Raw genomic sequence first — 21,031 nt, 5'->3', positions numbered from 1 at the left:
AGCAAAAATTCATTAGAAATGTATTTATTTTTCATTTATTGTGCTCTCCATATTTATAAAGGGGTTTCCGAGACCCGAAATTTATTACAATATTCATGAAAAATCGAAACTATACAATGCGAAACAAACATAATATAAAATAAATATCGCTTATATTAAAATTAAACAAAATAAAACAATTTTAGTTTTCAAATGCCAACATTAAAACGAAATTACTATTGGGAACAAAATCAAAACAAAAACTACTCGTCTATGACCCTTTCAAGGTTAACGAAAAATATTTCAATAATGCGTTATTGATATTAAAATGTTGAAATAGGACTGAATTTTAATACCTTAATAAAGCAATTATAGGTATTAGTATTACGTAACGCAATTTTTGGAGATTATTGACCCCCCCTCCCCCATGTAACTCGCCGTAACGTTTTTCAGTACCCAAGTACAGTACTGTACCCAAGTATAGTAAAACGTTTCGTGACCACCTAGTGACTCTTCAGTTACTTTTATGTGGTGTAAGTCGAAAATAATATTAACAATAACGTGTAATTCAATCCCCGCCCCGCATCGTAACGTTTTACAAAATGACCCCCCCCCCTTCCCAAAATTCGTTACGTAATACTTGAACGCTCCCTAATTTGCTGAGATGACTCCTTAGAAAATGTATTTATAATAATCAACTAGATACTGTAGTAACTTTTGGAACGGCAGAATCAAACAATAATTACAAATATGCTTTTAGCACCAGTAATATAAATTCCTACTTGACAGATCATAGGAAATATACAGGAAATCGTGACCATGCGACGTAATTTTAATTGTGATATGATTACAAAATTCAACTCACTAATCTATCTTTAATTATTTTTACAATATCTACAATAACCCTTCGGCTTCCATTTAAATAAAATTTAATAGTTTTATCATTGCAATTAATTTAGGACTAGCTCGAAATAACTTACAAGATCAAAACTATAACTAACTTACATATTTGTACAAAAATAACTAACTTGGAAACAATTTACAAAGCACTCGTAATTAAAAAAGGAAATCTACTTAAGTTTTCTAATACCTCTTTTGTACAGATTCATAGACATATGACACACCCACACTGACTAACAATCTGAGCCCCTATAGCCGAAATTAATAGGTCATACGAAGGTACCTCGCAATTCAACTGGAAGTGGGAAATGACGACCATACTACGTCGAAATACTAACTGGCCTTATGGAACAAGTCAGTGCATTGGCAGCCATTTAAAGAATCGTAGTATCACTATTATTGAAGAAGGCGAGGCCTATCTTTATAGGCCGAGAAGTAAACACTTGAGTTATGGCACTCTATGTCACCTCATGATAACGGAATTTCCGCTGATAATCTATGTTTAGATGAGGCTCTGGTACCACAGGTTCCACATGTGTTATTGCTGTAACCTGAATCAGATCCGAAGGAAGAATCTCCACTGGGAGGCTTGGGGGACGCTCTAGGTCCTCTCCAGCAGGCAATGCCAGGTAGTTCACCTCCAGGCCAAGCACCGCCAGCGCTCATAGGTATCGGACCAGGTGGTCTGGCACCCACTGTGCCCACTTGAGGATATAGCCTTAGCAAGGCATCTAGTAGAACTCCTTCGTGGAATTCTGAGGGGTCCGGTGGATGGACATGTCTGGGCATTCGATGTGCTCGTCGTCTTTCCAGCGATTTTGGTCGGCGATCAAGACGTTGCTGTCGAGGTCGATGGGGGAGAGATTGTGGTGGCCTAGCGCAGGTCCGGCAAGGAAGAACGTCACCAACCAGACTTAGTTCGTCTTCAGCGAAATGATCATCACTGTGGACTGAGTCATCTGATCTGTGAGGGAGTTCTTCGTAAACTGGTGCGTTGCAATTATTGCTGCACGGGTTTCCACCTCGCCAAGAACCGCCGGTACCACAAACGAACACTCTTCCTTGACAATTGGGCCTCTTTGTTTCCACCATCTGCAAATTATTATAAATCAATAACTTAACTTTTGAAGTCTTAAAGAGAGTTATTTTCTAGTGGAATCGGTTGATTTGAGAAAATATCTACTATTAATTATTAAATAAATCACTCAACTCGCTATCGTACACGATTTTTTCAGGTTTAAAAAGACATATTTTTAACAAACTAATTCTACTACTAATCTGAACATACCTCTAATTGTGGTTCGATTTCGGGTCTCTGTGGCAAAGGCGGTCTTCTAGGCAGGTCTTGCAGGTCTTCGTATAAAGGAGCAGGGGGAGGTGCTCTTCTCTGTGATCCGGAACTTTGGCTCGGCGCTGTAAACTTCGATGGCAGGAGGTTGGTCACTTTTCTTTTATGTCTGGAGACAAAAAAACAAAGTTAATAAATAGTTTGGAAAATCCAAAAGTGTAAAATAAAAATAAATAATAAATGAAAATGAATGATTGAAAAAAAACAATAATATAATAAAAAAATATATAGTGGCGCCATAACTCTAAGGTGAGGAAAATACACAGTCGTATTTTAGTTTTTTACAAATTATAATTAAACGACATAACAGTACTTAGAACGCTAATATTAACTAGGAATCAGCCCAGGGTATAACTTTATATAATAAGACAAAAAGTATTCTGGTACGATACATTTTTCGACCAATTTCTCTGCCACATACATGGATCCATAAACACAGACTGACGGACGTCCAAGAATGATTGATTTTAATGTTATTATTTACTATGTTAAGCAAAATAATTGTTCATAAAAAATACCATATGTGCTTGATAGATTATTTAACTCTATTTTAGTGCACTCATATTATCCTGTAAGTGTTATATTAGTGAGAAAAAAGTCATTCAAGTTTCGTAAGACTGGGTTTTTTGACATGTCGAGAGTAGAGGCGTGAGGCGTGCAATAAAAAGGTAAAATTAAACATATCTATTTCAAAGTTATTACAGACATCAAATGGACGATTAAAACAATATGTCACACGCATTGAACTCCTACGCACACAAAATGTATATTGTACACATCAATAATTATTATGTAAATGTAAATTGTGTGTCAAGACAAAAGTGTAACAATTTTTTTATACGTAATATTTTTGACACACGATACATTTTAATATATGACAATTGACTTATTACAAACATTACTTTGACATTACCGTTTTAAACATTTCTTTACAACTAAACTAGATACTAAAAGATTAATATGGTTTTCTCAATCTAAATCTCTCTCAGAGAATGCTTATCAAATCGTCATCAGTATTTATATGGGAGATAAGTTCGGAAGTTAGATGCGCACGAGTTGACCACCCACAGTTAAGGCGCGGCGCAGTAAAAATGTCACTACCTTGTTAACTATATTTACGTTTGTAGAAAATCTTTTAATAACAAACTAAATAAACAACTCTCTATTTTAAATAGGACACTCGGTTTAACATTTAAAAATTAATTTGACATTATCTCTAGTAATCAATAAAAATTAAAAAATGAATTAGTGGCGCTACAAACTTTTTAGGTCTGGGCCTCAGATGTGAATCTATTTCATGATCATTTGTCAATTTAATAGGCAAGTAGGTGATCAGATCAACAAAAGCCGTCGACTTTTTGGGTCTAAGACAATCCTGTTTCCTCACGATGTTTTCATTCACCGTTCGAGCGAATGTTAAATGCGCACATAGAAAGAATGTCCGGCATTTTTTTTGTCTTGGGGTGTTGTTCCAACACAAAATAAAATTTATTTTATCCAAACCTCTTCAGCTTTACAATATTAATATATTAATATAGTTTTATTTAATATAATTACCATCAAGTGTTACTTGCTATATTTATTTATTTATCTACAGTATATGTTACAAGCTATCTTTTCTAAAATATATGACAATTATGATAAACAAAAATGTTAAATTTAAAAGTATGTATGTATAAAATAAAAATACTTTATAATAACTTAATATTGTATACTCCCATAACTTTCATTTCGTCAACTGGACCTGTTTTTGAATCAGTCTAATGTCGATTCCTTATCTATTATCTAATTTTTAAAGATAAAACATACATTTTTCAATACACAATCAACATGGGCACACACTGAGCTTTAACTTATCTGATTTGAAAGTTCCTCATTTATTTTATAGATATAGATTATGTTTTTTATAGTGGGTGTGACAGCGAATCAATAACAAATTCTTTTAACATTCTTTTGATTGTATACTTTTACTGTTATTACATCGTAGTTACTAGATCATAATTTATGTACCACAAACTTTGATAATTGTCCCATATATGGCTCAGTGGTATATATGGTAATCCATAAATATTGGGGGCTAAAATTTGACGCCCGGCGAAATACTAGTTCGGTTTTGTGCCATATCAAACGATTGAAACGGCGCGGCGGCAAGAATATTCGTCGGGTAATATCATTTTTTTTTTCTTTTCTATAAAATATTGTTAGTTTAATTTTACTTGTAATTTTATTTTTGTTATTTGCTTTTGCACTTTACCCTTAATATATTTTTTTAGCTTGTTTCTTACTAGGGTTGCCTGGCAGAGATCGCTTATTCGCGTAAAGACCGCCCGTTGCATCCTTTTTAATTTATGTCATTTGTTTCTCTTTATATGTAACAACAGCAGTTAGCGATCGCATTATGTCTATGAAGCTCAAAGCGTCACCTGTAAACTTGAACCTAATACAGGCATATGCCCCCACTAGTGAAGCTCTACCCCTCGTACTGGAGAGTTTTTACCAAGATTTACAAGCAACAATTGCCAAAATCCCTAATAGAGAGTTACTTATAATAATGGGTGATTTCAACGCAAAAATTGGCGCAAACTCTGCCCAGTACAGCAAATCAGTGGGAAACTTCGGACTTGGGGTACGTAACGAAAGAGGTGAAAGACTCATGCAGTTTGCAGACGAGAACAACATGGTAGTGGTGAACAGTCTATTCCAACACCATCCCCGTAGACTGTTCACCTGGACGTCACCTGGAGGTAGAACCAAAAATCAGATCGACTACATACTGATAAGATCACGTTGGCGCACCTCTATTCTTAATGCCCACACGCTTCCTGGGGCTGATTGTGGTTCCGATCACGAACTCGTTATCGCAAAGATGAGGTTGAAGCTCAAAGCCGCTCGATCCTCCAAGAAGACAAGACGGATTGAAGTAGCAGATAACGAGAAATTCACTACAGCCATTGAGCGGAGTTGGACAGATTGGACAGTTGTAAACCACACCGAAGCTACACCAGACACGCTATGGAATAAGGCTAAAGAACTCATCCAAAATGCAGTCACGGAGTCTAGTCCGGGATCAGAAACACGCAAACGTCAACACTGGATGACGGACAGTACCCTTGCCCTTATAGAAGAGAGGCGCTTTAAGAAAGCCGCAGGAGCAGACATAAGAGAACTGAATCGGCTGTCTGCTAACATCCAAGCCTGCTGCAGGCGAGACCATAATTCCCACCTTCATAGCATTTGCGACGAACTTGAAAAACATGCTATGAAGCACGAGTCTAGAGATCTTTACCACAAAATTCGTCTAATTACTAAATCTCTACCTGCTAAAACCTGGGCTATCGAGAACGACAAAAATGAAGTGGTAACAGAACTCGAACAGATCTCTGAAACGTGGAGGAGCTATTGCCAGTCATTGTTCCTGGATCCGCAGTCGCGACTGTCTATAAGCACAGAACCAGAGCCAGAGAATTTGGAACCAGACATCCTTCTGTCCGAAGTAAGAACTGCCATAAAACTCCTGAAAAGCAAAAAAGCAACTGGTAGAGATGCAATTCCTATAGAGACAATTAAAGCCTTAGGAGAACGTGGCGACCAGATGTTTCATCTCATCTGCAATAAGGTGTGGCAGACAGGAGTTTGGCCTTCAGAATGGACACACACTATATTCACACCCCTGCATAAGAAGGGCTCAACGAAGAAATGTAACAATTACCGCCTCATTGCTCTGATACCACACGCTAGCAAAATATTGTTACATATTCTCAACGAGCGCCTGAAAGCCTACCTCTCTAAGGAGATCGCTCCGGAACAGGCCGGTTTTGTCAAGGGGAAAGGCACTCGGGAACAAATTCTTATTTTACGCCAGATCATAGAGAAGTCAAGAGAATTTAATAAGCCCGTGTTCATTTGCTTTGTTGATTTCTCAAAAGCATTCGACTCTGTGAGATGGCCGGTGCTGTGGAAGACTCTGCTAGACATGGGTACACCAAAACATCTTGTGCACCTTTTAAGACGGCTTTATGAGGAAGGCACAGCTTCAGTACGCACAGATGATGTCCTATCAGGTGATTTCCATCCTAGTGCTGGAGTACGCCAGGGTTGCATAATATCACCGCTCTTATTCAACGTGTACACGGAGCTAATAATGCGCATCACTTTGGAAGACTGGACAGACGGTGTAACAATTGGTGGATACAGAATTGCGAACCTGCGTTACGCGGATGATACCACTTTGCTTGCATCCAGTTCGCAACACTTGGAAGAGCTTCTGTCAAGGATGGAACGAGTGAGCCATGAGTTTGGACTAAAGATAAATCGCAGCAAAACCAAGGTGATGATTGTTGACCGTGCCAGAAATAATTCGCCTCAAGTTACTCAAATCGCGAAATGCAACGTGGTCCAATCTTATGTTTATCTTGGGGCTCAGATTTCAAGCCATGGCGGATGCATCGATGAGGTCAAACGACGTATGGGCATCACAAGAACGGCGATGGACAAGATGAAAAAAATATGGAGAAACAGGAATATAACAAAAGCCACGAAGACCAGGCTCGTGAAGACACTTATATTCCCCATATTTCTGTACGCAGCTGAAACGTGGACCTTGCGAGATGTGGAAAAGCAGAAAATAGACGCTCTGGAAATGTGGTGCTGGAGGAGAATGCTTGGGGTTTCGTGGACCGAGTTTCGTACAAACGTCTCGATACTTCAAGAACTCGGTATTAAGCAGCGTCTGTTTTCAACAGTACAATCTCGCATCCTTACATTCTTCGGTCACGTATCTCGGCGTGGTGACCAGTCCATCGAACGCCTTGTCGTCCAGGGGAAGGTGGAAGGCACTAGACCGCGCGGAAGGTCACCTACGCGTTGGACTGACCAAATTAAGTCGGCCGTAGGAGACTCTGTCAATCAATGCAGCAGGATGACAACTAATAGGCGACGATGGCAAAATGTCGTGAAACGCATCACATCTGCCCCTACTACTACAACTACTTCCCAGCGATCACGACCGCTCTGTCAAGAGTGCACCGAATAGGAAGAAGAAGAATATGTAACAAAGTAAAAATAAAATTAAACAACCTTCATTTTCTTAGAAAATCGCATTGATTATAAGTATTACAAAGTAAAAAATTTAACGTGTTAAAAAAGCATCAAGTCGTTACAAATAACGATCAATTTGTTGCGTCCGTTAAGAGGTAAATCAAGTGTAAACAAACATGCAAACATTCGAGACGTTATCGACATCGCACTGTCGATAGACAGGTATCAGGTTACTCGATAAGTGGTGCATCACTAATCAAGAGGACGGATGATGAGATTGATTGGCGTTTCTTTTTATTGCTACTGATGTGACGCTTTTCGAATAGCACTTTTAGTTTTAAAAAGGTCCCTTTTTCCTATACGGTGTATGATTATTATAGGCTATTTATTGGTGACTAGTACCTATCTACTTATAGATTAATAATATTATTTATTTTTGTGAAAATCTGTATTTTGTGAAAAAATATAAAATATAATATATATATATATATAAATATACACCTATATATATATATATATATATTTATATACTAAAATGCTTCTAATTTTACATTTACTGCCTGTTCTCAAATCAAGCGCGTAGAACGGAAGAGAAGAACTGGCAATAAACGAAACTGGCAATAAAAAAATAATACAAGTTATTATATTTAGATTAAAAACAGTCTGCGACAAAATTAAACTTGTCTAATGTGTAAATCAATATTTTTATTTATTTATATATTATTTACAAGATATTGTACTCTATAGCGCTTTTTAATGCCATGTTTTATACATACTATTCTCGAGAGCACTTTTCATACCGTTAAATAGTCTATAAAATGATCTTTAACAGAATATTTCGATAAAACCAACTCAATAGGCATTATGATTTCGCCAAAGACAGCTCCAATTTTCATCAATAGTTGTGATAATAATACGGTACACCACAGACGGTGGTCTGATTACAGATATTAATTAATACAGGCGAGTGATCACGTCTCAACCGGCGCCTAAAGCTCCGATTTCATAAGTCAAAACAATTTATTCTGACCCAAGAATGTTTTTCAAGTTGAAAAGCTCTATATCAAGGCTGGTAGATAAATTAACAGAAGTTATAAGTTAATAGTTAGTTTACTCTTCGATTTTAGTTATAATTATATATATATTGTAGAGTTTAGACAATAATTGAATATCTTATCACTATACATTTATATTTTTGCGTGTATATTGTCATTGAAAAAATATTTGTCTTCATTTCATTTAATCGTAACCCAAATGTATAGAATTAAAGAATGATTGATTTAAACTAAACAGAACAAAAAACTTTTACTACATATGGCTCAACTCAGTTTCAACACACAACAGTTTGTTTTAATATAAAACAGGGGCAAAGGGACAGGAGGTTACCCTAATGTTAAGTGATACCACCGCCCATGGACACTCGCACTGCCATAAGGCTCGCAAGTGCATTGCTGGCCTTTTTATTACTGACCAGGCAATATTTATTTAAAAATCACGTGACAATACAATGTTACTTGATTTGACTTTGACATTACTCTATTTCACCCATAGGGCACGAATTGGAAACAAAGCAGTAATCAATCTGGCATTTTGAACGAGGCCTAAACCTCCACGTGAGAATAGGGCTGAGATTAAATTACGTTGCGCTGTTGAAATCTGCTGTGATTACTGGCGTTGCTTTGAAAGCACTGGCTGGGTTGTCTCGAATATTAAACAATATTTACAAATAACATAAGGTCAATGGGTAATCATGTGATTATAAACACTAGGGTTATGTAATAACACTTGAACGTAACAAATATCACAAGGAAACTTGTCCAAAAATCTCCGATACAGTCTAATATGACGCCAGTTTTCATAGCAAGCAAAATCTGTGGCCAGTTGTATTAACATTAACAATACTAGGATTAAATTATTTATTAATATTATTATATATTTTTAGGAACACAGTCAACTCCTCAAAAATGTCGTAGCAATTTAGATTAGTAAGTAATATATCCAATAATCCAATTAGTATTTAATTCTATATTGTATACATGAAATGCAGTACATCAGTATATTTCTCTCTGTGGAAGTTGCAAGCCGAGTCGGGCTATTAGTGTTGCTTTGAAGGTATTATTTCACCCGTACTCTATCATTGGATTTCCTACAAAGGCTCTGTAGTGGATAGGCATTTCCTGTGTTAGCTTAATATCGTTTTAAACACAAGTATGCTGTATTTAAACACACGAATATTGCTTTTGTGGTATAGAAATATCACTTCAGAACCAGATTAGTGTAAAAATATGGTTTACGAAAAAGTCTAATAGTGATAGCGATTGTTTTCGCCCAATTTCGATATAGTTATTTCAATATTCATAGCACTGAAGTCGCAATATTAAGCGCGGTATAAAGTTTCAATCAAGCCGGGGTGGCTATTTGAAGTTTCTGAGTAACGTGTTGGTTGTACCCGTCGTTATAACTACGAATAGTTTTCTATAGTCTTATCTTCATAGTTTTTCCATACCATTCTATCCTCAGCTTGTCTCAGTGCATTAGGGATATTGGGACCCATAGTGGTGTTTCGGTCAGACCAACGGGTAGTAGGTACTTCTCCGTACCATTACCAGCTTGTCGATGCTATTCTGTTCTCTCCTGGCAATATGGCCAAAGCTAAGCATCTGTATGTAAATAGTTGACAGTCTTGTGGTGATAGTTACTTGGTTGAGAATGGACTTTCTGGTTCATTTTGCAGTCCATGGTATTCGCAACATTCTCCAACACCACATCTCCAATGCCTCTCTCTTATCCGTCTAATTGACAAAGAGATTCATCCGTACAAAAATATGTAAAATATCAAAGTTAACGATTTTAGGTTCTATTTCTGTTTCTCTCTGTTTTGATAAAATATCAGAAGTTACCTTTTATGTATTAGTGGACAAATAAAGGTTTAAATCAATTTAAACTAAGATAAACTAAGTATTTTCACCCCTGTCACAATTATGTACTAAAGATATCAAGTTATGACTGTCTAAACAATCCCTAAACTATTAAGTAAAAGTAGTTTACCAAACTTGAGCATAATTTAAGAGCCGGTTTAATCCAGTTGAAATTGGTTTAACCGTTTACCCGGATACGAATTTATAATTGAAAGGCGACACTTTATTGTATTTGTTGACCGACATGTTTCGTTATAATGAATTTCCTATAATTTCCATTTACCTTATTTATAATTTTCGTATACGTTGTTTAGTAATTTATAATTACTATAGATATAGGTGTAAAGAATTATTTTCATTAAAAATTTACCTGTCACTAAATGAGAAAAACATAATATTAAAAACATAAAAAGTTAAATATTCCACCGTGTTACTGCTGATACTTATGCAGAATCAGGATATAAACTTTTTTAACCGACGTGACGACTCATTGGTCTAGTGGTTAGTACCCCTGACTGCGAATCCATGGGTCCCGGGTTCGATCCCCGGCTGAGGCGAACATCGATGTGATGAGCATTTGGTGTTGTTCTTTGCAAATAAAACTTATTATTATTCTTAGGTCTTGGGTGTTTAAATATGTATTTATATGTATATCTATCTATAATATGTATGTATATCCGTTGCCTAGTACCCATTACACAAGCTTCACCAGCTTAGCACAGAGAAAATTACACCTGGAATTGTAATCCTCTTTGAGATTTTAAAGTTTTTTTTTTAAAGACAATTCACACCAATTGACCTAGTCCCATACTAGTCCCATACTAGGTACATCCTCAAAGAGGATTACAATTCCATGTGTAATCTTCTCTGTGTGTATATGTATACCAGCCTCTAATCTGTAATGCTGTGTGACAGTGTGTGCCTAACACAATATGTACTGTAAAACTGCGAGTTAAATAAAATTGTTGTTTCAAAGTTTTTGTTGGTTAAATTTGGTATTACTAAATATTTTATACCCTGCATACCGGATACATGATCAATCTTAAATTTAGAACAGACCATTACCTGAGAGTACTTGTGTTCAGCGAACCAACACTGATCTATGTACGTGAATAATGTTCTAAAAATTGTTTGGAAAATATTTCACGTATTAAATAAAAATGGTTTCCAGTTAAAATATTTTTGAAGTTATACTTCTGTAGGCGCGTTATGAAAAATTGATGAGAGTGAAATCTTACGATGCGCGCGCACCGTGACACAAAATTAACAGAATGAAGTTGTCCACGGAAGCTACGGCATTGGACATAATTTAAAAACAACATTCGAATAATAATAGAATTTATGTTACACTAGTAAGAGAATAACAATAAATATTTATTTATTTATTTTTTCAAATGTAAACTGAACTTTATTGACTATAATGACTTCTTTTCCAGTCTTTGATAATTTAATTGTAATTAATTGCATGCAATCAAAAACTATTTTTAATAATGCCAAAGAAGTATAACTTACGCACGTACATAAGTACACGCAACCTTTTTTTGACTTATGACTGTATATTCGAAATAGTTCAGAAATCCTTCCAATGTAAATTTCAAAATAAACAGAAATTCAACCCTATAAATATAATGCTTTCCCTACGGAAAGCTAGCAGAATATAAAACTTGTCTTCGTCTGAAAAGTTTCTGAATAGAATTGGCATATCCAAGTTCCTAACTCGCCTTTTAAAGCTTCACTTTCCAATTTACTTGCAATACATTATAATTTCCTTATTTTCCAACGTTTTCCGGTTGGAAATAAGTTTCTAAAACTTTTCGTAACATTGCAAAGCATTTTATCTTAATTAAGATTTTTTAATTCAAGAATTACACTCCTTTGAGAGTCTTGATATTAAACTGGATTTATCTAGTTAAGACCGGAATAATAAAAGTCGTATGAGCATTTCAATAGTAGCAATAATTCCAAAAAATACTGATGTATCGCCAAAATCAAAGATTCTGAAAGAATGAACGAAGACAATTTAATACATAATGGAATACATATAATATAGCAACCAGATTGCTTCCTAGCCAAATTGAATGAACATTTATTTACTAAAAATATTATTATACTAATGAACGACACTATTCGTTTGTCATTTATTAATTAAAGTTTACCATACATACATAGTACTAAATCTACGGCATATTTTATATTATATAATCATAAGTGTTACAAATAAGCATACAATAAAGTTACCAGAAATTTTTGGTAAAGCAGAAAAAAAATATCAGCAAAACAGCGGATTAGGTTCGAGATAGGCACCCAAAAAGCTTTCTCTAAAAGCGATTAGCCCACTACCGAAAATATCCAGCTCCGGATAAGCACCGTTCAATCCGTAATCCGTTGTCATAGTAAGTAGTTATTGTTAAAAGTGGACATTAAGGTTTAGTTTGACGACTCATTGGTCTAGTGATTAGTACCCCTGACTGCGAATCCATGGGTCCCGAGTTCGACCCCGGCTGAGACGAACATCGATGTGATGAGCATTTGGTGTTTAAATATGTATTTATATGTATATCTATCTATGTATGTATATCCGTTGCCTAGTACTTATAACACAAGCTTCACCAGCTTAGCATGGGACTCGGTCAATTGGTGTGAATTGTCTTTAAAAAAAAATTAATTAAAAATTAAAATTAATTTGTACATATGTGTCAAATATTTGTTTTGGGTAAGTATGTGAAAAAGGCGATAACTGTAATAAAATTGAAATTACAAATCCAATTAGAGCTTCCTCTTCAATAACTTTTCGTAAACTTTACTTCAAAGAAAGATAAGATGCATTTCTTGATTATCGTAAATAGACGAAAGCTTAAACTTAAATTGAAACTAATCTCAACTTATTCGAACATAAATCAAAGCAGGGAATTGCTTGGAATTAGATTGCAAACTTGAGAGTGAATAATACCTGAGATTTATGAGTCGGGCAATATCTTAATCAAAACATTACCCTAAACAACTTGTTTTAAGTTGTATGACATTATTTAATATTGATAAACAAAAGTGGTAAACCCATTATTAATTTAGTTTATTTAAGCTAGCTGAAGCGAACTTCGTTTCTCCTTAATGTGATTTTACTTAGCCTACCTTTTTAGTACATACCAACATGGAACATTGTGTTACTGTTAATGCAGTTCTTTATGTTGTAGGTACCCTTTGTAATAATTCATTTAATTTTAGGAAAACAGAAAGCTTTTAGTTATTAAAATGTAATAATTTTGAGACAGTTTTAACAAAATCTTCTTTTATTATTCACTTTTTAAATCTCAATCAAGATGGTTTTTGGATTCAATTATTCTTCATCTTCTTCTACCCTTACGTATTTACGACGTATTTAAATATATAGGAAAAGCTGACATGTCAAGGTAATGAAATATGTCAGGTTTGACATTGCTTTTAACTTGTACTACTTGTCTGTCATGAATTCATTACTTTGTAAGAGTCGTTGAGGTTTATATACTCGTAATAATTCTTTATCTCCATAGTACTCGTAATAATAATGATTAAAAATTGATAAATAGCAAATTAAAACAAATTTAAAAAGTTTGGTCCTAGTGGGAGTGTAGATACTTTTAATGCTGGCAGCATTTCCTCGCTGTATTGCGATACTTATTCGTTGAGCGAGGAAAGCACCAGCTCTGGGGTCACCGGTACTATCTTCCAGGCTCCAATGTAAATCTTTAATTAGCGCCTGTGCACACTCCAAAAGGAATAAAATCAAAGTTGGAGACTATATTTGAGCCGTTTATTATTTTCCGCCACACCAGCTTTATAATTAAATATATATATTTTATTTTTTATTTTTATGATTGGACAATTCACACCAATTGACCTAGTCCCATGATAAGCTGGTGAAGCTTGTGTTTTAGGTACTAGGCAACGGATATACATACATATTATACATAGATAGATCTAACACATATAAATACATATTTAAACACCCAAGACCTAAGCACAACACCAAATGCTGATCACATCGATGTTTGTCTCAGCCGGGGATCGAACCCGGGACCCATGGATTCGGGGTTCTAACCACTAGACCAATGAGCCGTCAAATATATAGGTACAATTCTATATTAACTATTTGTATTTATATTTCCATACTAAGTTTCATCCTTTCACTTTCTCCTAATCAAGATATGTACAATCCTTTCTAGGAAAGTCAACGTTGACAACTATATTATTATTTTAATAAATACTTTAGTTACAAACCATATGCCCCATTTTCATATGTATCCATGCGTGAAATGTAATAGCGTATTCAAATGATTGCAGCGAATTGAGATATCATGCAAATAGCTTATTGTATGTAGATTGTCCGTAACGAACGTAAGTGTAATAGCAAGACAATGCTAAGCTTAATTTCAAATGTTAGACGTAGGCGGATTGTATGGCCAAATAACAAGAGAAGCCACTGTTTTATTAGCATTAGATCAATCGCTTAGATAAATCGAAACCAGGCTGATGCAATTTAGTATATTCAATTCGTAAAGAATTATTTTATTTATTTACATTTCGTTGGAGTAATATAGTATAATTAAAACAATTATATAAAAAGGAGAGCAAAGCAAATAATGTAAGTGCACGATTGTGTAATGTTTTTATTTTAAATTATTTACATATAGGTGGATAACATATATTATAAAAGATAGGAGAAAACCATTTAGTATAAAGTATTTGAAGACAGAATATACATGTTTATGTCTAAGGTAAGTATATCATATATAAAATTAAGAAGTCTGTGATAAACGGAAAAAAATATTCAAAGCTTTAGTTTTTTCTAACTAATTTTGTAAATTATAATATTTTTTACATTTTTAAACCAAAACCTATTAACGTTCTTATCAAATTCCTAAAGAAAAAGTCCAAGTACCCTAAAGTAAGGGTTAAAAACCTCACCTGGAGGTCTAACGTAACCGAGTACCTCTTACTAAGACAAAAGGTATTTAAATAGACCATTGTAAGGACCCCCAACGTTCAACTTGAGAGCTATGCGGGCTTAGAAGTGAAAAACTCTTATAAGTTTTTGTCAAATACTTAAAAAGCACTTTTTAATTTCGAATTTATGAGTTCAAGATAAAATGTACCATACAAAATTTTATTTTTATACCATTCTAATTGCAGCGCGTGTATAGAAGAAATAGCACAGTACTAATTTTGAATAGCTGTATAGTATTAAAATGTTTTGACAAGTAAATAGCGGTAAAAAAATTACGTGAAGGACTCGAAGACCTCTTAAGCGGGAAACATACAGCATGTTCTACTGTGACATCATCAGAGACATAACATTTATTACCAACAAAAACACACACACACACACAAAATAACAATAATCAAAGAAAAAAAGAATTAAAAAAAAATTCTCTGTTCCCATTCGGTTCGTTTCAAGTGTGTAATGCGTGTGTGCTGTGATTGTAATTGGCCCTGGCTCAGCATTATTCTGAGGAGCAGAATGTTCCACAGCGCTGGTCATTCTGCCAGAGACCAGAGCAGCTCAGTGCCTCAGTCGCAAAGAAAAGAAAGGAAAGGAATGTTTATACTTAGTGGAAAAAAAATAAGTAGTGAAGCCTTGTGTAAAGGTGTATAGTAAATAAAATATAAGAGCTTTCAACAATAAGGCGTGATGATAATATCAGGTATACATGAAAATATTTCCTTGGTGGGCAGACAAATCAATGGACAGGATCTTCATGTGAGATGACCGTCAACCCAACCTAATTAGTATTATAACAAAACGCTATCTGTAAGAAACTGCTCTGGGCAGAAATACCACGGTTGATATCCATGGTTAAAATTTATTTTTAAATATTTTGATTTAAAATAATTATTCATACAGGTAACACAATGTAATATTACGAACGTCAATAAAGAAATCTTAATATTCTCAAATCAAGAGTGTAGAAAGAGAAGATCTTGCAATAACACCTGTCACTTTTAAAACGCTAAGATTTTGTACAAAGTGTTTGTAAGGAGCTACAATCATTACTTCATGCTCCTCTAATTGTGATTTTTATATAAACGGCACGCAACCCATGATGTTACAATTTTGACATATCAGTACATAGGATCTACAACAATCACAGAACAATCACACTATAACATCGAAATCCCACCTAGTATCAAAATACATCTGCTAGACAGGTGGTTGACTGACAGTGAAGACTGAATATTCATACTTCAAACATGCGCAGACGCAACGCCCTCGCTCGCGATTGGTCCGCCATTTTGATATCAACCAATCGCGCCATGGCGGCGAGTAGAGTGTAATTTTGGCATAATTAGTCACGCATCGAAGTAACTATTGGATAGAATTATTTTCGTACGTGTCCATATTGTTAGGGGGGAAATTGGCCTTATTTTATGTTGAAGTTCAAAGTGGATTTTACGAGTTCACACAACATTATTTTAACGTGAAACTAATTTTGTGCCTTACAACAAAGATCACTGTAAAACATAATGGTCAATAAGATATCTTAGTGCAAATTCAATTCGGAACTATTAATATTCATTGGGAGCACGATACTTTCTACGAGTATAGGTAACCAACTTGATATATTTAATACAAATTAAATTCGGAAGGAAGTGAACTATTCATAGTAAAGATATTAATATCAGAATTTGATAATTAACGATTGCAAGGTATTACAAATAAAGCTAGGCGAGGTCCTTTTGGATCTTGTATGGGAATAAAAGCAGAATAGTGTGGCTTCAGAGTGCGACTATCATCCCTGAGGGCGTAGGTTAAATGATCATGAAACACATACAGGAATCTGAGAACCAGACCTAAAAAGTATGTAGCGTTAGCGTAGGCCATTGATTTTTTTTTTATTAGAATAACATAGTGCCCATGAGATGAGAAACCAAGAATTTAAATGTATTCCACGAAAGAATTGAAAATCCATCAACATGATTACCTTAGTCGTAAAATGTAACTAGAAGTTTAAAGGTTGTTATGCTGTCACACCTAAACAAACAAAAACGGGTAGGTATAGGAAGACGACGGTCACCTATAGAGCCTTCTGTACATACACATTATAATATAATACCATCTGATTGATTGTTCTAAGTTATTTAAATCCTCAAACCTGTGATCTGTGTACATAATATTTAATGGTCTGACCGATTTAGCTAATCATGATCTTGAAATATTTGTGGAAGTTCAGGGAAGGTATACGATAAGAAATATAAAAAATACTACAAACGACAATTGAATTTTTCCAATAAAAACTAGCTGATGTCTTTTGTCTTTTTAGAAATAAAAAAATGTCACTTGGTTATCATTTCCAGAGATCAGATCTGCCTTTAGAAGTTTGTGTTTGTTTGTACGTAAATATTAAGTTTTGACACAAATATATATACGTATAGGTACTAGCTGATCCGGCAAACGTCGTTTTGCCATGTATATCATTTATAATAAAAATAGGGGTTGATCGTAGAGGGGTGAAAGTTAGGGGTTGTATGTATTTTTTAATGTTGTAACATAAAAAGATAAAAACGGAAAAAACTATCTAAAAATATTTAGGGGTGGACTACCCTTAACATTTAGGGGTATGAAAAATAGATGTTGTCCGATTCTCAGACATACCCAATAAGCACACAAAATTTCATGAGAATCGGTCGAGCCGTTTCGGAGGAGTATGGCAACGAAAACTTTGACACGAGAATTTTATATATACGTATATGTAGGTGATAAGTTCACCGGGTCAACTAGTGTATATAAAAATCTAACAAATAAATATTAGTTTCTTCACAATTTAATTCTCAGTCTAAAGACTTCGTAGTGATTACAAGATGGATGAACGATTTTAAAGTTTCATTTATCAGTTCACTTCAGTTTCAACTCCGAACAGGAAGCAACTCCCCAGCTTAGCGATTGACAAGAAATGATTTATGAATAATAAACAACGCAATATGGCGCCATATTGTTTTGAAATAACTTGAACGTTAATAGTCGAGTTTACTTATAGTTTCGAAGTTCAAGCAAATACTTAGACAGTAAAAGCAATCAAATTATTTCAAACAACAGTTATAAATAGATTAGAATATTCTTAGATTATTTATTTATTTCGTAATCCTACAGCTATCATAAATTATATTAAAAAAATACAATTATACTAAAGATGGAATACATAAGATATACAAAAAGTTCAAACGTTTAAAAAAGGAACTAATTTATAAAATTATTAAATACATTCGGCTGTCTTGTGTGGTGTGGAAGTGAGGGTATGTACCTAGGAGCGTGGGGCTTGTTGTAACAGGGGTAAATAGTAACAGACCTTTTTCAATAGGAATTTGAATTTTATTCACGTTTTTTTTTTACCTAATCTTAAACTTATAACGTGCCACGCCACTTTACCACAGCCAGGGTCCCGCCAGGCGGCTCAGTGAGTGGGTGTGTGCAAACGCTTTATTGTTGACAGGTAACCTATAATTTTACTAACGTAAATTTTTGGTTAGTTTCACTATTTTCGTAGCTTTGAAGTTTTATGTATTTTATTTTATGCTAAAATATAACTATTTATGATGTTGTATAACAGTTTTCAAGATTACTAAGTTGATTTAATAGTTATCGTGATAAATATTAAGAACTATATCAAGGGGCTAGTTGTAACAAAACCTCGGGGTTTGTTGTAACATGTTACAATTTTCCCCCGATTGCTGTAAGTTACTGACGGCCGATGTTCATTTTTCCCCGGCTTAAATACTAATGTTCATTCGCGGTGGACCTCAAGATTGCATTGGAGCTGGTAATTCTTCAGGGTGGATGACTGATAAAGAATGTTTGATTTTTGTAGATCATTTTAACAAAGACGCGAAACCTACCAAGAAAGAGACAGTTCTGTTACTGCTTGATAACCATGGCTCACATGTGAATATTGCAGTTGTCGAAAAAGCCAAAGAAAACAATGTTGTCATGTTATAGTTTCTCTCCAATTGCTCCCACAATTTGCAACCTGTAGGAGATGTAGGAGTCTACGGCCTTTTAAAAACTACGTCAACAGAGCACAGACTGCATGGATGTATAATAAGTGCCATGTTGACATGATATAAGTACCCTATATACTTAATGACATGATATAAGTACCTTATAAACTTCATGACATGATATAAGTACCTTATATATATATATATTATACTTCAGTACAGAATAAGAAAGATAGTTAAAATCTTAAATCTTTAATTTGTTGATTATATTTTTTTTCCAGGTAACTATTTCATAAAAAACACATTATAGAAATACCTAGTTAGTTTTATGTTATATACAAAGCAAAATGATCCAAGATGTGAAAAAATTAAACAATTGAAGGTGTCATTTTTGTTGTTACTACTTGCTCCAGCAGATGTTACAACTAGCCCCAACCACTGGGTAAGTTGTAACACTTCCCTTTTTTCAAAAAAATAATAATTGTGAGAAAGTTGCCTGTAGATTTGATAATATTTCAATTAGACTTCATAGATAAATAGTTAGAGTATCGATCGAAATTTATTTAGTAGTAATTTAGCCAATACACTTCATGATATTCAATTATTTGTTAAAATTGTTACAACTAGCCCCACGCTCCCTGCAGGAACATTCAAGTGCAATTTTTTTTAAAGTGAGCAATTTTAAAAACCGGAACATACTATCTATAGTAATATTATACAAACGTAAATATATATATTTTCATTGAATGAACTCAAACGGACTGATATCGAAATTTAGAATGCTACATAATCTCTGAGTTGAGGGATAGCCCTCCCGATATATTTATTTCCAATAAAAAAAAATGTAACGTGCAAGCGTGAAGCAAGGACAGCAGCCCACCAGTCAGACATAACATTTCCATTCCTTATATTACTTACATTCCTTCAGTTTTTTTTGAAGTACTCTTTCTAAATTTATATATTAGCATTTATATTAACCGACCGTATTATTACAAACATAAACCAAAATAAAAGTCAGACAAGCTGATTACTACACTGACACCTAATTAAACTAATATTAGTTTTAAATAGTATAATGTCAAGTGTTTCTATATTCAACTGTCAAATAGTTTCTAACTCGAAGACGTGCGTATTGTGACTGTGAAACGTATAATTAACTTTAAGTTGTTTGGTTTAGGAAACACGATGAAGCGATATCATCAATTAATGTTAACCTCTAATATAATATATAATTTGTCATCAAATAGCGTACGTGTAAAAAAATTATAGTAGGTATACAGTTTACAGATAGGATATTTAATTAAAATTATGGGTTTTCAGTTCCTATGCATTCCAATTACATGGGCAATAACAAACTATACTTATATTACCGTAATGTTAATTACCAAACGTATATTACCGTAATTTTAATTACCGAATGTACATTACCGTAATTGTAATTAGGAAATTAATAAAATGATAACATACATTATGATAACATGCTGGTCCAGGAAGACCAGCCTTTACCAAGAATATTGTTGCAATGACAAAATCGCTTATACTCTTAACATGCATACCACATACTCAAAAAGATTAAATCTCGTATAGGTGACAGCTACTCTAATCAACTTTCGAGCCATTGCCTCCGAGTGATGACGGTTTTAAGACCTATTACGTTCCCCCGTAGTGAGGCTTATATGAATACAGTTACGGGCGAAATTTCTTAGATGAAAACGGGAAATCACATGAAGGCGAGAACATAAATTTTATATAAAAAGAATGGGATTCAAATCACGTTTGAGTGGTTCAGTTTTGATCGAAATTCAAAATATTTTACCTAGCCATGTTTTGAAAGAATTCGTTGACAAAAAAAAAAATATAGAAACTCTTTGTTAGAGAAATT

The 21,031-nt window shown here is 34.3% G+C and overlaps 1 protein-coding gene across 3 annotated transcripts in view; it reads right to left on the bottom strand.

Moving 5' to 3' along the window:
* Nucleotides 1–610: 610 nt before the first annotated feature.
* The window catches only part of LOC125054274, a 183,617-nt gene continuing 163,196 nt past the window's right edge, over nt 611–21,031 (bottom strand). For all 3 annotated transcript variants that reach the window (XM_047656032.1, XM_047656033.1, XM_047656031.1), the window contains 2 exons: nt 2,168–2,336; nt 611–1,971 (listed from right to left, as the gene is read on the bottom strand). In XM_047656032.1, the coding sequence (XP_047511988.1) occupies nt 1,348–1,971; nt 2,168–2,336 (793 nt within the window). In that variant the 3' untranslated portion in view covers nt 611–1,347. The remainder of the gene's footprint in view (nt 1,972–2,167; nt 2,337–21,031) is intronic.

This window comes from Pieris napi, chromosome 12 (assembly GCF_905475465.1).
Source record: "Pieris napi chromosome 12, ilPieNapi1.2, whole genome shotgun sequence".
In the NCBI taxonomy this organism is placed as follows: domain Eukaryota; kingdom Metazoa; phylum Arthropoda; class Insecta; order Lepidoptera; family Pieridae; genus Pieris; species Pieris napi.
This window is presented reverse-complemented; position numbering and strand designations above follow the sequence as displayed.